Source organism: Rhea americana, unplaced genomic scaffold (assembly GCF_003343005.1).
Source record: "Rhea americana isolate MKP2758 unplaced genomic scaffold, rheAme1 scaffold_5, whole genome shotgun sequence".
Classification (NCBI taxonomy): domain Eukaryota; kingdom Metazoa; phylum Chordata; class Aves; order Rheiformes; family Rheidae; genus Rhea; species Rhea americana.
This window is the reverse complement of record NW_028186645.1, coordinates 208,596-227,762: the sequence shown is the minus strand read 5'-3', so window position 1 is coordinate 227,762 and position 19,167 is coordinate 208,596. Positions and strand designations below refer to the sequence as shown.

At 35.8% G+C, this 19,167-nt stretch overlaps 1 protein-coding gene across 5 annotated transcripts in view; it reads right to left on the bottom strand.

Moving 5' to 3' along the window:
* The window catches only part of PPP1R13B (protein phosphatase 1 regulatory subunit 13B), a 70,550-nt gene that overhangs the window by 26,937 nt on the left and 24,446 nt on the right, over positions 1-19,167 (bottom strand). For all 5 annotated transcript variants that reach the window (XM_085317357.1, XM_085317355.1, XM_085317358.1 and 2 more), the window contains exons 3-4: positions 15,010-15,129; positions 12,334-12,401 (exon numbers count right to left, since the gene is read on the bottom strand). In XM_085317357.1, the coding sequence (XP_085173483.1) occupies positions 12,334-12,401; positions 15,010-15,129 (188 nt within the window). The remainder of the gene's footprint in view (positions 1-12,333; positions 12,402-15,009; positions 15,130-19,167) is intronic.

Genomic DNA, 19,167 nt, shown 5'->3' with positions numbered 1-19,167 from the left:
TATGATTTTAGAAATAATAGCTTAAAGAAAAACAACATATATCCAAAAGCTTTCTAGACCATCATGATGACTGACAGTTTAGTTCCGGCAACCCCTTGCAGCTACTAGCCATGGTAAAGCATAATTTAACCAGTTAATTGAAAAAGAAAACCAGAACGGTACCAGGATTTAATCCAACATTTCCTGCACACTATCTCTTTGGGTCTTTCTTGAGTTTTACAAGAGCCACTATGTCATTCTCCTTCCTCCTCTATCCCTTCACTCTTCTTCTGATAGGTGCTCATACCTTCATCCTACACAGTTGCTCTTAGCTCCCTTCCTAGAGCTCTGCACTAGACAGTGTAGTTTCAAGTACCTCAAGCCTCCTGAAACTGGCCAAGCTTCACCTTCTCCGTCATATACTTTTTCTAAAATGAAATACTTCTGCTCCTCATATGGTTTCTAGCCTCTTTCTCATCATTCACTTCCATTCACCTTCTGACCGTATTCCCTCATTTACTACTTATCTTTCTAGTACTTAGATCCATTCATCTCTCTATTTTTAACACCTGTCACAGTCAAAGACAGTTTTGAGGATAAATCACCAATTGCCAAGGCCCAACATAAAACCAACCAGTGCGTTATATCTATGTTTTATCTACAAGGAGACCAAAGTCTGCACCTTAGGCTCTGCCTTACACCCCAAAATGGCTGGTTCTGACTCTATCAAAAGGGCTACCAAGAACATTTTTCTGCTTGAATCTCACTACTTTCAGCCACTTATTTTATTCACAATCCATTGCAGAGGGACTACTAAAGACGATGGAGTGTATAACCCATTCACAACTTAACTATACTGTTGATTCTTTACACAGGATAGGATGGCCACTCCAAAATTGTGGTACAGATTAAGGAACATTGGCCTATCGGGCAATCTCTAAAAAAAAAAAAAAAAAAAAATCCTTCCCTTAATAGTCATCTTTCCTCCCTCCCCCAAGACAGTCTGCATGGTAAAAGTAATGATACCTCCAGACAAAACAAATGTGAAAGAAAAAGTTTTTATCAATGTTGGGAAAAGAACAGCAACATATTAATAGCCAGAGATAACAGGAAAAAAAAAATAAATAAAATGAACACAGGCAGAGGACAGGACTGGCACTGAATCATCAGCAGAAAATGGAGCAGAGAGAGGAATTCAAGTAATAACTCCTTTGGACTCAGGATTTCAAGAATTTACTCCCTCATGAGGGATTCCCTAATGAGGCACAAAACTCAGCCATGGAAAAAAGGAAATACCATCTTCATCAGCCTAATAGGGGAGGACAGCAAATGCCAGAAGGTACTGCAAGTTGCTGAAAAGGCTTATAAAGCCTACGTATAAAAGCAAAGTCAATAACCTGGTTTTGCTTCACATGCTGAAAGACTCAATTTTCCATAATCTATACCCGTTTGAAGTAGCTGTTCTTCCTAGGGAAAATGGTGAAAAAGAAAACTTAAATCCAAGTTAGAGATTTATCTTTGCAGAGCTGCTGAAATCCAGTAATCCATACAACTACATAAAAACGCACAGAACTGACAGGTGCGGCACTAGGCGTAAGAGTATATGAAAGRAGGAAGCGAAATGTGCTACACAAATGACTATGCTCCCAGGACAAAGCAGACTGGCAGCTACAAARTGAACAGAAGCAGATTGGAGCTTTTTTCAACTAGTAAACACCAGTTTGCGATCAGGGCTCTGAGCGCTGTCGGCCTTCCAAAACCAGGGAGCTCTGCATGGGCCATCCCTGCACTGCCTTCCTCCGTGCCGCATTTACAGGAAGGAGAGAACACAGCCCTGACTATATGATGATCCAACTGCCTGAGCAAGGAAAGACAGAAACAATTTTCTTTGCCTGTAGCATTGAGGAAAAGGTTTCTTAATTGTCCCAGGCTAATGCTGGCAGGGGCAGCAGAGGACCACCAGTCAAGTATGACTTTTCTGCCTTAACCCTCCTTTAAAATAACATAGTTGAGAGGATGCTTTAACTTGTCCAGCAACAGATCTTTTGGTCCCCATCTTCAGGCCTAGGAGTTTATTATAGTAGTTCTGTATCAAATAGTCCTCACACAGAATGTATGTGGCCTTTTTGTGCTACCTGAACAATCCAAAAGGAAAATGCAGGATGGAATATCCACTGCAGGTTATTGACTCTGACCTCCTTACGTTTCTGGAAYATATTCAGCATCAGTCTAGAAACAGATAACCAAGTTCAAGAATTCTACCAGACGTCAACCATATTTTACATGAAAGYTGGTCCTAGTGCTGTGTAAAACAAAGACAACTTGAAAATTTTGTGCAAAAATCCACATTTGACATTACAGAGACAAAAGAAACATCTTTGTTTAAATAAACAAATAGACTTTTTGTAGATCTCTACATGGATGACATTATTTCCAGTTTAATGGCTTCATCCACAGCTCTGCCTCACATTTTTAATTAGGTCAGAAAGATGCCGGTAGCAGAAATCCATTTTAAAGAATGTAATGATAACAGCACATGCCTTTTTTAGCTTAATGGAAATGAACAAGTTAATCAAACCCAGAAAAGGCAACCAGGATACTGAGAATTAAAGCAAAGTACAATTAGCATCTGCTTTCTGCTGATAATCAAATAATCTTGAAGGCAATATTTACATATGTAATCCGGTTGTTTTACTCAGAAAATTATAATAAAAATGTTATTTTAATCCTGCTAATAAACACATTAACAATATCTTTGAATAACTAAATGTTTCAACTATATAACAGTTTTCTGGAAAAATCTCATTTCATCTATGTTTGATAAAATCTCAATATTTCTCCTTAAACTAGACTACTCTGTTAGCAGTTCCTCCAACTTGCTGATATAAATAGCTCACTCTGAGCTCACTCTTTAAACCCTATGAAGGTTTAAAGTCTGTCCAGCATAAACCACAGATTCCAAATATTCCATGTTTACTTATATTGGTTTTTATTAGAACTCTCAGATTGACATAGTCCTTTATTTTGGACAAAAATGCCTAAATTAACCCCAGAAATTAATTATACAGAATGAAAAACGAAACAAAAAGCTAAAATAGATTTTTGAAGTTTCAGGTAGATTTAACCATATAATAACATCTGCTACAGTGCATCACATCAAACTGGCTTCTACAATATCAGAAAGTAGTATCTGAAAATCATTATTTAAAATATCACTTTTTTTCATTATCCTTGCAGACACTTATAATAGCCAGAGAAGTCTTGAACCTTCTCATATTAACAGTTGTGTACAGAACTTCACATCTGCTTATAATACCAAGCCTTAGAGTAATTATTCATAATCGATACGTCTCAAAGTTTCAAAACACACTGCCCAAGTTCCTTTAAAAATAGAGCTAAATAAAACTATATTTTTCTGGGTATTGAAGACGAACATCTTACTGTTATGCCAGGTCATTACAGTTAAAATGCACTTATAATTAAGTCTCCCAAATAACATTTAGTACTCAACGTTACAAAAATGTGCTTATTCTTCCCTTAAGTAATGGTTTCATACACATTTTTGTCATGATTAAAGGAAAAAAAAAAAAAGATAGTGGTAAAATAAAGCATTTCCAAACAAGGAGGTACTGAAAATAAGTAACTTGTAATTGTTCAGATATGGTCTAAAACTTCGCATATGACTTGCGCATCCCATACTAAGCAAACTAAGCAAACGTAGACCATGACATTTTGAAGTAATCCCCCTTTGATAAGGCTTTGATAACTTACGTTTTGGCAAACACATTACTCAATTTCATTTCAGAGCCAAGCAGTTAGCAAAACCAAACTAGTCTGTATTTTGGATCACCTGACAATGAAACCCAYAATTATTTAAACTCAACTATGAAAGCAATACAGTACTTAAATAGTATGTCCACTAAAGGGTAAGACTAACAAATTTTGAAGAGTAATTAATTACCTGTTTGCTATTTTCCCATGTAATTGTAAGAGAGCACATCTTTATTTTGCAGCATTGCCCGTCAGCTGTATACTCTTGCATTGCTTCAGCCTGCTTCAACTCCATGTTTCTGTTACTTTCAGACTACACTAACTGTTTGTTTGCTCCATTTGCTGTAAACAAGCCACATCAACTACATACATCTTTGAGTTCCTCGATGGCTTTTGGCTCAGTGCAAGGCTCAGTGGAGGYAGGATATTTTTATCTTATTCCATATCAAAATAAAGGTTTCCCAAAATTCTTTATCAATATGAAAAGCTGTCTCTCTACATTCATCAGTGATCAGTTAACGGAAAAGGCTAGCGGATTTTGCCAGCAGTAAAAGACCTAATCATGGCAAGATCACGCCAGCTGTCAGCTAAGATCAGCCTGATTCATTGCACTTTTCATATTCAATGGAAAATGTTGTGCAATAAGCATTTCTTTCACAATTATTGGGTTAAACTGAAAATACAAGAATACAGACAATTTATCTTATAATAAAAAAGTGAAGTTTGTTTCACTTTTATTTTTGTAATATTAACAAATCAGTGCAAAAATTGAATACCAGATCATCAAGAAAGTCATTAATTTTTACTGCTTAAATTGACAGAAAACCATACCATGTTAAATATAACAAGGCCAGTTTATTAACAGAGACTATATAAAAGAAAATAATTACAGTCAAGGTAAGTATGACACAGTCAATAATCCATGCTTTATGTACTTTACCTATACAATTTAGGTTTTTCTTAAAGCCTGTGCACATAAAGATGAYGACATGAGCCAGAAATGATGTATGTAAGAGCAAAAGTCAAACTGCAAGCCCAAACAGACTTTTTTTTTTTTAAAGGTATTAAACATGAAAGCAAATACTAAATTCCATTACCAATTTCTTCTGTCTCTAAAAAATCCAATATTGTGGAAGATTTAAAAAAAAAAAAAAAACACAAAAAGCTGTAATTTACCTTGTAAAACTCAAGAATGACATGCAAGTTCATTCTTCATTCTTTCAAGAAAGTAATGCAAGCACGATTCAGTGCACTTACACAAGAGATCCAGCCAAATGGGTCTCCATAAGGACACTGAAGGATTGTATGTCCAAGCACAATATAGTGAATATTCCAGCTGCATAAAGAACAGGCTTATTTTTAGCAAGCAAGAAAAGGTAGGCGCTATAGACTAACACTGTCCTGCAGGAATATGAGAAGAAAAACAAGTTCAACTTCCTTGCTCCTAAATTAGCTAGAGAGACTTTCATTTTCTTCACTTTGATCTGAGGAAGACTAGAGGGGGAACAAACCTAACAATAATTGGATCAGGAAGCAGTTGCAGAGAMACAACGGAGAAATGGAAAGGTTCTTCTGTCTGGGAAAAAACTTACAGGCGGGAAGTAAGTATGCTAGGTGCCCAAAGACTAGATGGACAAGGAATTAAGTGAATGAGTCAGTGAACATGTCACAGGTGTGTCAAAGAAAAGAGGTCACAGCACCACTGCACAGCATGCCCCCTCCCCCAAAAAAGTGGAAAAAATGGGAAGAAACACTGACCTGCTGATGACAAGCTACACAAAAAGATGACCCTAAAGGTGGTCTGAAAAGGAATAGTTGGCCTTGTAAGTACCAGAAGAATCTCCTGCTCAGAACTGGAAAGCTGCTCAAAGAGACACAGGGAYAGCCTGAAAACTCAAGCAACAGTGAGCTCTTAAGAGTTCGGTACAGAAACAGTAAATTCCATAATCTGTCTCCCAAAATGAACTACAGAAACAAAGGAATAGAGATAACTGAAATCTCATCTTCCTTGCAATAATTTAGTATCAAATTATTTCATTAAATTAAAAATGATATTGAGACGATTCCCAAAGGATACAGCTGTGACAACAGGCATTGAAATTTACAGTGTCAGTGAATATCAAGCCTTAGGATCGCGCAAGTACAGCAACACTTCTTGAAAAATAACAAGTGAACTCTTGAGGTAAGGATTATTCTATAAGCTAATGTGCATAATGCTACCTGTCACCTGAAGCATTCATTTATTCTAAACTATTCTACTTTCCCCTCCCTCCCCCACCTTTAAAGTAAGGGCCAAGCAACTGGAAGCAATTCTCTACATGCTTCATTGAATTAGCCATTAAAAAAAGAAAAAAAAAAAGGAGAGAGAAAACTGTTTTACTTTGTGTTCATGGGTTTAAAAAAAATACATGAAGTACTGTAGAAGGAGGTTAATTAAATAGGAGAGAACTTCTCATTCCCCTCCACCATGGATATCTGAAACTAAATATTGCCACAAAACTGAAAAGCCATGCCTGATGAGAGGCAGTATCAGATCTGTAAAAGTGGGAACTAAATGCGCAGATTAAGCAAATGGTCCAGTTTTCCAGTTTAGATATCTTCTCCCCTCCCCCCCAGCAAAATATGAAGCACCCTGTTAGCTAGTATGTACTACATGAGAAATATCTTTGTTCCCTTTAGCTTCCTGAGGAGAACTATCTTTCAAAAGAGCAGCAGAACTACCAAAAAAAAAAGGGGGGGGGAGGGGGAAAGAAGAAGAAGAATGAACAGGAGAGATGAACTGAATCCAGATGAACAAGAAGAAAGCAAAGACAAACAAGGAAACATAAAATATATACTTACATACACATGAAAAAGGGTGAAAAATGTGTTAATCTGCACACCATAAATGAATCTCTCTCATACTTACACCTATCTAGAWAGATACTGAGTAGCTAGATGTACAAAGATTAAGAAGGATGTAAATGGATGGTGAMGACATGGAGGAAAACAGTCTCTCAATGTTCCAAGTGGGCAGGTAGAGTGTTTCCCCTCCCCAAATAGTCAAATGTTAAAAYAGGGTTCATGACGTTCCAGACCTACAAATGATGTGATTCTGCCTGGCAGGTCTCAGAGCGACATGCCAGTTTAGGAGCATTTGGATTCCTTAGTTTCACAAAAGTTCTTTCTATGAGATCATATAGTTATTAGTCTTGCAGGTATTTTAGACTACATAAACTGTTTTTTAGTAAAGGATAGAGAGCCTGGGATTTCTAGCCCAGCAATTCAAAAACTATTTGGACACATCAAAACTAGTTTTTAGATTGTCATTTTTTAACCTGCTAATGTAATGTTCAATAGTTGGACTAGTTTTTGTATTTTCTGAAGAGCAGAATACTGCAACATCTCTGGAAAAGGCTTCAGATAAATTTAACAAAGAACTGCATTAGTTCTGAGTGGAATCCAAACTGTATCAAGCTGGCCCAGGGTTTGCATTAGAARTCTGAAGCACAGGTGCAGCAAGGTTCCCCTCTCTCACAGGGAAAAGAATTTTGGGAATGTATGTCTCAGATCAGGGAACACACCAGGAAACGTGGCAGATACAATCATTTTTGTCTCCTTTAAAAAGGAAGAGACAAAGCTYCAGCAGAAATTTTGAAGAACTTGGTTCTGATTTAATCACTAGACTTCTGCACAGTCAAAACGTTCTAGGAAGCTTCCAAGAAAATTGCCTCAAAAGGAAGCCATTTTTCCTTGAAAACTGTTAGAGTTCCTTGCATTTAAATTACCTTATATAATCCTTTAATGAAATTATTTGGTTAGAATGAGATCTTGAAGATTCTAGACTACCAAGCCTGACAACTTTTCTATTCGGTCATTTTTAAAATCAAACTACATTAAGTGCTGCCTCTTGTGAATATGAGCTTCTTCCAAGGATATCTTTTCCTTCATTAAAGAAAAAAAAAGTATATGTCTACAAAGCTGTAAGTTAAAATGCTTTCAAGACTTGTTCAGGGAACTATTTTTATTTTTTTTAATTATTAAGAATTCAGATGCTGCAGGGTTTAGTTACTTGACTCATTTGTCATAAGTGTTAAACAACTTGAATTTCATTGTCATTTATCAAGCTACAGTGCTGCACATAGCACACAGTGCAACAAAACAAATTAATAAATGGCATTTAATAGAGCAGCAGGGTGTCATAGTAAACCAAAAAACATTTATGCACTCTAAAATGCTAAATTGCCTCCTGGCCATCAGATTTCTCAAGTCACAAGAACTTCTAGCATTTATATACGATGCCTACTTGCAGTAGATTAGAGCCACTACACTTCCAAGGACAGTTAAAAAAAAAAATGGACAAATTATTTGAGATTATCTGAGAGATCCAGATTTATCTCTCAGATTTACACTCTCTCCAATTAATTCAGTRCTAGTCATAGCTGCTTTGTGTATACATAAACCTAGAAGTTTTAACCTCCCTGTTAACTGAATTTCCATGAACAGTTCCCCTTCAGCCTGAAGTYAGAATATTCTCTTCATCCTAAAACTATTCAACCACCTATTGCAACTTGTACTAAAAGTCAGATTGTATCCACTTTACTATAAACGTTAAAGCTCATCTGTTACCTATTAGCACAGAATTCTAATCTCGACTTCATCTGTCTGTCAAAGCTTCAAGACTAAAAGTTCACAAGAACATAATTTCCAGTTTGGGTGATGAAGTTTTCTTCCTCTTCCTAAGTTGCATTACATTAAAGCTAATGAATTTCATACTGAGAGATAAAAATCAGGTTCCACATTGTAATTCCTGGCTTAAGGCTTCAATTAATAGCTATCAAGAAAAAAAGCTTACTGATATTCTCTCTAAACTGGGAGTGGAAATTTAATATTACAAAGAGCAAAAGAAGTTGAAGAGAGAATAGCACTGAAGACTACAAATTGATATTTTATTCTCCCAGAGTAGATTATCAAGTAGAAAAATATTTTAAACCAAATAATTTAAATTCTTTAATGAGTATTTGGCTTCATTAAAAACAAAACAACCCACCCCACAAGACTGCTTTCATTACACTAGGCTGCTACTGTTCTCTCTATACACTTTCCTTCCATCTTCCTGTAGCTAGTCCTTTTTATCTCCTAATGTACCTTTGCTTTTCCATTGTTTCATCTCAAAAAATTTCGTGGTCATCTGATTAGATTTTCATCTGAAAATCTGTCATCATCCGGTCAGCCTTCTTTCTGGTACTTCCTTTAGGTAAATCTCTGATCCACTCCGATTTTCCTATTGATGACTGGCAGTTTCACCACTACGGGTGACTTCTGGTCCCTCTTCTAGGTACTAGTGACCCCCAGTGGCTAGAACTGTACTTGCTCTTTCTGACTATTTTCAGACCACTAGCCCTTCTATGGAATGAAGTGTAGGACATATGGAAACAAACAGTAGGCAGCATTGTACGACCACTCTTGTGGCCACTGATATAAATCAGGAAATTACTAAATGGCATAAGGACGTCTGGAACATCAGAATACTGAAGACCACAGAATCAAAGGTAGRTATTAGGCAGAATTTAGGTAGGTATTTAGGTATAAAGGAACCTCTGGAAGCAATCCGGTCTAATTACCTCCACTCAGAGTGGTTTGGAAAGCTCAGGACACTGTTCAGATAAGCTCTAAAGATCTACAGGGACAGAAATTTCAGACTCTGGGAAATCTGTTCTGATTATTATCATTATGTATTTTTCCCCCCTCACTATCTAATTAGAATTTCCCTTGTTATTACTTGTGTCCAGATCAAACTGGCTCAGTTACACGTGCAAAAGGATGGAAGAGAACTATTCTCAGAGAAAAGAACCTCTTGAGAAACTATCCTGTCTCCCTAGCAAAGGAAAGTGCTTGGTTATGCAAGTCTTATCTCCACGTACATGTATACCTTCTAGACGGTGATGAAAAGAGATCAGGTTCTGATTGCAGCAAAACTCCACTTCAAAGTCAAAGCTGTCACTAAAAGCAAACCCACTAAAAGGTCATCTCAGGAGTAAGAGAACTAGTCAATTTATACCATCGCACATAGTTTCCTCTTATACTTTGATAGACAAAAAACAAAGCTCTCAAATGAGTACTTACAGATAAGTATTCTTTTTACAACAACACACGCTTCACTGTTTAAAGAGACCTAACCTACTCTATTCTTAACGATAATTTTTTATTTGAAAGATAWTACGAAAAAGATTAAGAATTTATATAATCTTGTGATTTTAAGCACACTATTATTTTAATAATTGCTGATCATACACATAGTTTCAAAGAACAGAAAAGACATTGCATATGACAAATTGCTAATTTGTAGTTTTACCTAAATTGAATTCTAGTAAGACAGACTATCATTTTATCCCAGAATATTGATTCAAATATTGAAGCAAACATTCACCTTAGTCTTCCACATGTCACACTTTTAGCTCTATCCAGATATTAAGTTTACAAAAATATTRAAATAATAATAATAAATTTGTTATTAAAGCRGTAAAWTACAGCAAAAATATACCTGAATGTATTTGGTAAGATTTTAGCTGTCTTCAATGTTCCATTGGGTTGTATTGATTTTAGAGCTACTCTAACATTTAGCATGCCAGTAACAATGAATAAGCCTAACGCATTACGTAAGCATAAGCTGATTAAATCCTTGATCCTGAAGCCATCTCTTTTTCCCCCTCCCCCTCCAGTTGAAAACTTGGTACAATTGCAAATCATAGTTTTATACACTTTTCACAACTTCATTTGTACCATTTTTGGAACAAAACACATAGCAACTTACATTAATATAACCTCTTTGTCTTTTAGTGTTTCTTGTGTTTGTAGTAATTTTGTAAAGTTGCTGAAAGTCCATTCTAAAGTGAACGGTTCTCTAATAAATTAGAATTTTTTGGTCAAACATTTTGTTTTTTAACACACATTGAATAGCACACTGAYAGCAGTGTTAATCAAGCTACCAGGTCTGTGTTTTACACACAAAATTAACAGCAAACCAAACTAGACACAAAGGTGCATTTTCATATACTTCAGTGCTGCCAAGAAATCAGATTACAAGGCATACTGCACATGCCAGTCCAAATTTCCAAAGATACTTATGTCTCAAAGGAGGCCAATGTGCTATCACTTACATGAAAGAAGAGATTTGGGGAGGTCATGAAAGAGTTATGTTCCCCTAGCACATTACTATGATCTCACTACATTGTCACTAAGACAATGGCAGCAGGATAAATGGGGCTGTGCAGCACAGGATATCAGCTAGTGTTCTCTACAGGAAAAAGAAATGCAGAGAGCAATACACGATTAACTGTTTTGAATAGAAAAATAAAATTACTTCCACTAGGTCCACATGCCACACAGAAAACAGCTGGTAAGAGTTGAAAACTTGCTGAACAGCTGAATGAAACAAAACCCAGCACTTTGTTCAATGTGCATGTGAATTTTAGATGCCAAAGATCAGGCAAYACGCAAGTACTAAATTGCTGAAGCAGCAAATTTATTTTTTAGTTCTGAGTTTTAAGACATCTGAACACGAAAATCTGATCAGTTTTGTTTGATTTTAATTAAGTGTTACTTCACCCAGAAAAAAAGAGAACTATAGATGTTTATAAAAAGATAGGTTTATTGTAACTACTTTCTAAATTGCTACGCATAACCTGTTCTGCAGAGACAATACAACTATGAACTGATGAGGTCAAGTTTTTTCTTGAAATGTGGAAGTATGAAAGAACAGACCAATGTAGCTAGAATGCCTGAGTAAAAGTAGCAGAGTGCYTCTGAGTGAATGAAAGCAGAAGACAGCTTGTAGAATCTTTACTGGTACTGAAGATGAAGGGAGATGAAAAAAAGCAATATGAATGTCAGCTCTGCAGTAGAAAGTTTTCAAGCCATCGTGATTTTGAAAAAGATGTGCTATATTTTACTTGTAAAATAGAGAATGTTCAAATCAGGAACCACTGAACACTACCTAACAGATAGTTTATGTTATATAACACGTATTTTAAATTAGAAACCTGATAATATTTTCATTAAAAAAAAAAAAAAGGGGCATAGGAAATGAACCGAATGAGTAAGTTTAAACTAGTAGAAAGAGGTAGCTCTGAGGGGAATTTTATCTCTTCCATCGGCATCTGAAAATTTCCTAATCCATAGATATATGTTTTCACACTGACACATACGAGGCTAAGTCACGAACCAGTATCAGTGAGGCAAATCAAACAAGCACAGATGTTTGGTCAGGCAATACAAGTATACAAGAGTAATATAGCTGGTTCTTTCTCACACAGGATGAGGAAGACAGAGGAAGACAGATGAGAAAAATACAGTATTTAGATACTAGGACTTTGCATGACAAAGGAGTGGTGGTGGTGGGTTTCCCCTCTAAAGAGAAAGTTTCATGCAGTTCATAAAGAAAAAAAAACAAACCATTCTCACACTCTTATAATAAAAATCACAACTGAACAAGACCTTTACACTTTCACTAGTTCCCACCATAACAGAAAAGCATGAATTTTTTAAAACATCAGCTGAATTGAATTGAATTCCAATGTTAAACCATTAGGATTTATTACATACCCCATTCTCTGTACGTTTCTCCACAGGTAGATTTATTCCATTTCTTTGATTCTGGGCTTGACGACCACCTAAAAGTAAAGTRTTACATAGAAATTCAGTTTTCAACACAAATAGTTTCCATTACAGAATCACAGAGTGGCTGAGGTTGGAAGGGACCTCTGGAGATCATTTAGTCCAACCCCCTTGCTCAGTAGGGTCACCTAAAACATGTTAGACAGGATCACATTCAGGTGGGTTTTGACCATCTCCAGAGAAGGAGACTCCATAACCTCTCCGGACAACCTGTTCCAGTGTTCTGTCACTCACAGTAAAGAAGTTTTTCCTCATATTCAGATAGAATTTCCTGAGTTTCAGTTTGTGCCCATTACCTTGTGTCTTGTCACTCAGCACCACTGAAARTGGTCTAACTCCATCCTCTTGACACTCTCCGTGAAGGTATTTGTAGACATTGATAAGATCCTCTCTSAGTCTTCTCTCCTCCAGACTAAACAGGCYCAGCTCCTGCAGCCTCTCATCATACGAGAGGTGCTCCAGTCCCCTAATTATCTTTGTAGCCCTACRCTGGAGTCTCTCCAGTAGTGCTATATTTCTCTCGTACTGGGGAGCCGGTAATTGGACACGCTACTCCAGATGTGGCCTCACCAGGGCTGAGTAGAGAGGGAGGATCACCTCCGTCAACTTGCTGATAACACTCTTCCTAATGCACCATAGGAGACCATTCGCCTTCTTGGCTACAAGGGCACATGGCTCATGGTTAACTTGTTGTCCACCAGGACTCCCAGGTTTTTCTTCACAGAGCTGCTTTCCAGCACRTCAGCCCCCAGCCTGTACTGCTACATGGGGTTTTTCCTCTCTAAGTGCAGGACCCTGCACTTGCCTTTGTTGAGCTTCATGAGGTTTCCCTGTGCCCATTTCTCCAACATTCTTGAATCTGTAGTTTTTATAAYCCCCTCTTTTTTTAAGCCTTCAGTTATCACATTTATGAATATACAGAGCTCTCCTTTTTAATTCTCACCAATGACAGAAAATAAAAAAATAAATAGTTAAGAGGAAGTGTACTACATATTTGTGCATTGGAAATACAGAAGTCCATCTTTTGAGAGGAAAAAAATATTTCTTTCTGTAATTGCTTACAATAACTCTAAACAAAGCATTTCATRTGTAACTATTTACTGCAGTACAGTTTCATTTTGCTCTTGTAGGAGCAAAATAATCATTCTTATTATTCATTTCAACACKGCACTATCCTCTGTTTGCTATTACATAAAGCCTGTACCCGTGAATTTTAGTTCTACTAGCTCCAAATCCTTATTAGGTTATTCTTTGTAAGCACCGGAATCAACAGAAATGAAATGTTTACTTCACAGGCTTCCTCTGTTAAGAGTAAAGAAATGTAGGTCCCACTTTTCTGACACATGTTTAGGCAGCCGTCTTATAAAAGGGAATGAACTGAGCATGAAGTTTCTTATTCTGCATCCACAAGAAGCAGCAGCTCCAACTGAGCTTATAAATGCATATATTAGAGAGAGTATTTCCAAGGCYTTAGAAAGATCTTTAATCTACAAATTGATCCATAGTTCAACAATTAATTAGAAAGCTTTGCATGTTTGATTCTCCATGCACAAGAAACTGTTTTCAGGTACATCTTAAATTTCTTAATGTATTTTAAATTTATATTGCTCTGATATTGCCCAAAGGGTGAGTATTTTACAAGCATAGAATTAATATATACAAAAATCCCTCATACATTATTGGACTTGCTACATCTGGCACTCAAAGCAACCAGCAGCCATTTAGAGACATGAAAAGAAACCTCAGCTTAAAGCAATAAGGACTCAGCCAAAACTTAAAATTTAATTGTCAGAAGTAGTCAGATTAGTCAAATGAGTAAGGATAATCTGAGCATGCAAATATATATCTCACTTCAAGATTCCTTTCCTCTCCTTCACATAGTCTGACAGCCATAAAGCATATAATGCGCAACCTCAAAGTCTTCTCATAANTTCTTTTAAGAAGTCTCCACTTAATACAGCATTCTTTTTACAAGTACTTTTTCCACAGAAACAAATAGACCAGAGATTTTTTCAGCATGTGAAATGTAACTACACACACACAAGCGCACACACACACAGATTTTAAATTTAGTTTCTAAAGGAGGCAAAAAAAGTTCAGATTCTTTTTTGCCAGGGATGGGTGAGAGTGGGGAATAAAATCAATCCCATTCCTTCAAAATGCAGGGACCTTATAGATGATCATCCAGAGACAATTCTTCATCCGATATACTGTTCAACTCCTGAACTCCTTGCCACAGGATGTTAAGAGTAACAAAATAATTTTACAAAAGTTCAAATGGCAAATGGGTGAATACGTGGAAGAGAAAGCTGTTAAGAGTTAAGTTCAAAGACAGCTTCTCTGGTTCTTATCTTTGCTATCCCATACTTGCACAGTAGCTAAGACAGAGTCTGTATTTCCTTGTTAACTGCTTTCAGAGCTAAATTAAAAAAAATATTAAAATAAAGTGTTTAAAATTTGTGACATGCATCATCAGATCATGTTAGCTATCARTGCTAAAACTGTTCTTCTTTTAAACTGTCAACAATTTCTACAGCAATCAATCACTTCAGAAAATATTTTAAGCATGCTTATGTACCAACACTACAAGATAAGTGTACTTACTCTGTTCATTGCTTTCAGCTGGTGACTCCTCATGACGAAGAAAGAATTTTACCTCTTCCCTGCGGGGACCCCATTTCTGTAGGTGGTCATACATCATGTGATCAAAGGGTATGGGACGTTCTAAAAATACAAAAAGAAAATACCTGTCACTCAACTTATCTTAAGAAAAGTTTTCTAAAACTCACTAAAAATCAGAATGTCTTTTTTGTAATAATTCAATCTATCTAACACATCTTCCCTTAGGAAGAATCAAAGAAACAGACAGACACAACTGTATTAAAGTTATTCTGTTACTGTAACATAGCTTGTTGCTTAACAGCAGTTTGCAAGTAGTTTGTAAAACCAGAAAAAAGATAAAAAAAAAGAAAAAACAGCATTCACAAACACTGGTTTAGTTATGTCAGGAACTCTTCATCACAATACTTTTCACATGGTTGATCTTTGCATCTTTGCTTCTCATTCTCAGATGGATTTTTTTAATTCTGTTATTAAAACAATGCATTTGGTTTGAACCTCATGCTTTCTGCTCAGATTAAAAACAAATCATTATATTGATATTCCATCTCCTAAGCACTTGAGCAGGTACACCCATTCCTATGCACTGGGTTGGATATTAACTTCTAATGTAARTGGAATTACTAACAAACCTTAGCGCAAATAAAGGCTAAATTCTATGCAAGAGTAAGTTTCTGTTTTCACCTAAAGACAATAAAAACATTGTTATAATACAGTATTTCTTTCAAATCTATCAAATATACTATAACTAGAAGGTTACCTACCATATATTTCGAATTTCAAAATGAATATATATTTACAAATATATTTAATGTTTCCAGAATGATACTTGTATTTATTTTGAAAAATTTTTCATTTAAGGTAGAAAAATCTTCCTTTTAGGATCCTCCCAATACTCAGCATGGTATTAGGAAATATCTTCTAATTAGAACACACTGATATTACCAGAGATTTTATTATTTTGCTAGGTTCATCTCTGATCAGTCAAACCAAGATTATTACAGAAAAATAGGCTTGCATGGGACCCAAAGAGTAGAGTTTGCATTCTTCATCGCTGTAACCAAAAAACCCTCTATTCCCAAACCACACTACCTCTTATCAGACAGCACCTCTAAAAATGTGTTATCCCTTTCATATTTAGCCCATTTGACATGAGAGGACAGAACTATTCAAAGATATAACAAATATCTTGGGGAAAGTTGGGGTGGGAGGAGAAGGGGGGGGGGGACATCTCGCGTATGCATTTTATAATGTAATTTACCTAGATTTTTAAGTGTTATGAAATATGTATGTGTACATACACCTTGTTACTCTTGGGATATGTAATTATACTACTCAAAAAAGAATGTATTTACATCACTTGATTCTCAATGTACTTAATATAGTAAATGTTTTGACAAGAACTGTCATGTCAAGTAGTCCAACCTCATCAACATCTTAGTAAGATCTCCTCATTCCTTTATAATCAACTTCCAATATATAAATTACAACATCCTAAGGCTTTATATCTTTAACCAATTAAGAAAAAAAAAGGGGGGGGGGATTTGTGTCCTGTTCTGTATCAAACATTTCCTACACATCAAACAAAATTCCAAGACAGCTAAAGCCTCCCAGGAACAGCTATTTGCTATTAACACTGAGGAGTATCAGAAACCTTTTCACTGAAATAAACATCACACATTGAAGATACAGAAATCCCATTATTAAGACCAAACTTCTAATTGTTGACCACATCAGACAAGCATATAACAGAAGCTACATGACGAAAAATAGTAATATATTTATATTGTTATTAGAATAACAATAATTGGTATATAAGTAGTATACTTCCCTCCACATACTGTCCAAAGTTTTTAGGGAAATATTATTTCCAAAAATATCCAGTGAAAGAGATGCACTCACTATTTCTAGAGGAATGGTTCACACCTCTGATCCTTAAGCACCTCACCTCAGTAACTATCTCCAATCTGTTTTTTCCCCCTTCATCTCAATACCCAAACCACTGTTCCACTGGCTATTTGGAAGGCAGACTACAGGACCAAGTTGTGACCGTCTTCACAGAACACTGACCTGAAGAATAATTTAACTGAAGAGATGAAACATTCTTTAGACACTGCAGTGCAAAGATACTTTTGCTTAAATCTAAACCAAAGTTGTTATAATTCTTTTTTTTTTCTCCATTTCAATTGTTTTATTCTCAAATCCAGCTCTGCTAATGACACCATAGTATGTGTTTTAGAAAATATTTCTTTTTAATCGTGGATTAAATTTTGGGACAGRGAGGGAGAATTTTGTTTTTTTCCAATTAATTTTTTTAGATAAGAAGAAATAAAAAGAAATTCTGCACAGGGAAATGAATTGAAATATCTCCAGAGCAGAGATAACATCCTCATATCTGATAACAAACTTTCTCATATGCCTTTTCCTTGCTCAATTTTCAATCTTTACACACYGTGCATATCCAAGGATATAGATAAAGTGATACTGAATACAGTAAGAATCGTAAGCGTAGAGTTAGAGGTTGGTAAAACAGAAACAATCCTTTAGATTAACTTTCAGGTATGAAATCCAAAAGATTAGCRTAGGAGGAGACAGATTAATCACTTTCATTTGTTTATGATTTACTGTACACACTGCTTCTCCATTTTTTCTTAGATTAAGAGTTCTGTTTTTACAGGACTATAGCTGTGGTAAATAAAACAAGCAATAGTTAGCTCTAGCTATTTTCAGTGGAGAAGTGTCATTTAAATCACAGACTAATTATATGGCTCAAAAAAAGGTTAAAAAAATTTTTTTTTCTTGTCCCTCCACTTAAGTGGATTCCAAGAAACACTGTCAATATTACCTACACACACAAGAATATGGCCAGCAGCTTCTTATAACTCTGTTCTTGAAAAGGAATTTTAAAAACAYGATTTTCAGGTTTTTCAACTCCTAAAGTAAGGCAAGATTTCAAGTGCTTTGAAGCATATCCACTGAAATTGCACCACGGGTCTTACAAAGATCAYAATGGATAAAATACCTACATGATTTAGTTCAGAGACATTAGGAAGCAGAAGAACTGAAGCTTTGGGATTTCCCCCCCGCCAAGGGAAAAAAAAAATCCTAGCTGAACCTAGCAAGAACTGAAGCTTGATAAGAAAGTACCAAGAAACTGGATGTCTGATCCACAATTGGGCTGGGCTAATTCTGGTGTGGTGAGGAGCAGCTGCAGCACCACTGCTGGTTAGGCTGCTCTCCCATTCCAAGTCAAGGCCCCGATCCTAGAAGCTATTCAAAATAAAAAGGTTCTATTCACATAAAGTATCTTAAAGAATCAAGGCTAATACTGTTCTGACATGTCCATGGAGAGAAAAGAAAGACATTTTGTACTGCTTTTGTAATTCTTMCACCCAAACAACTTGGATTGTTGCAACAACAATATGTTGCTCTAAATTAGACAGAAAACAAGGTTAGAATGACACTGAAACAGAAGGAAAAAAAAAAGCAGCAGCACTAGTTGTTCTGTGCAAATAGCTACACAAAACAGATTCAGAAAATAAGGAGGAAGAGGAAACAGACATCAACTCTCATCATATCTTACGTCAAGTGTTAAAGTCCACATTCCCTCCTCCAAAACAAAAAAAAAATTGCAGAAAGAATCATCTTATTATACTTGCTGTAAAATGATTTCATTAAAGAATGTTTTCCAGAAATACTTGCTCTTCAATAATCAATACTGCAGTTAAACTTCTCCCACTTCTTACAGCTCCAGACACATTTTTTTCAGTAATTGTTCTCCCAATACTGTTTCAAACTTTAATTTTCATTTTAAAGTTTAAATAGAAAACAAAAAACAGGGAARGTGAAATAGGAGTATACAGTAGTAATAGACTGGATCTCTGCATTTTAAAAGGATATTAATAGTTTGTCTACAGAATACTTGTTTTTAATGAAAAGTTAACTAGAAAGTTGTAAGATGAATATTTACAATTATTTGTAAAAGCTGTCTTAGATTAAGTCGGATGAAAATTTTGGAAGACTACCTTGAAAAGCAAATTTCAATTCTTTCCTTTTAAGCAATGATTTTGAGAATGAGCTAGTTGTAAGTATTCTGTAATGACTGAAACACTCTGAAAGACCAAAACACAGGTAAACATACTG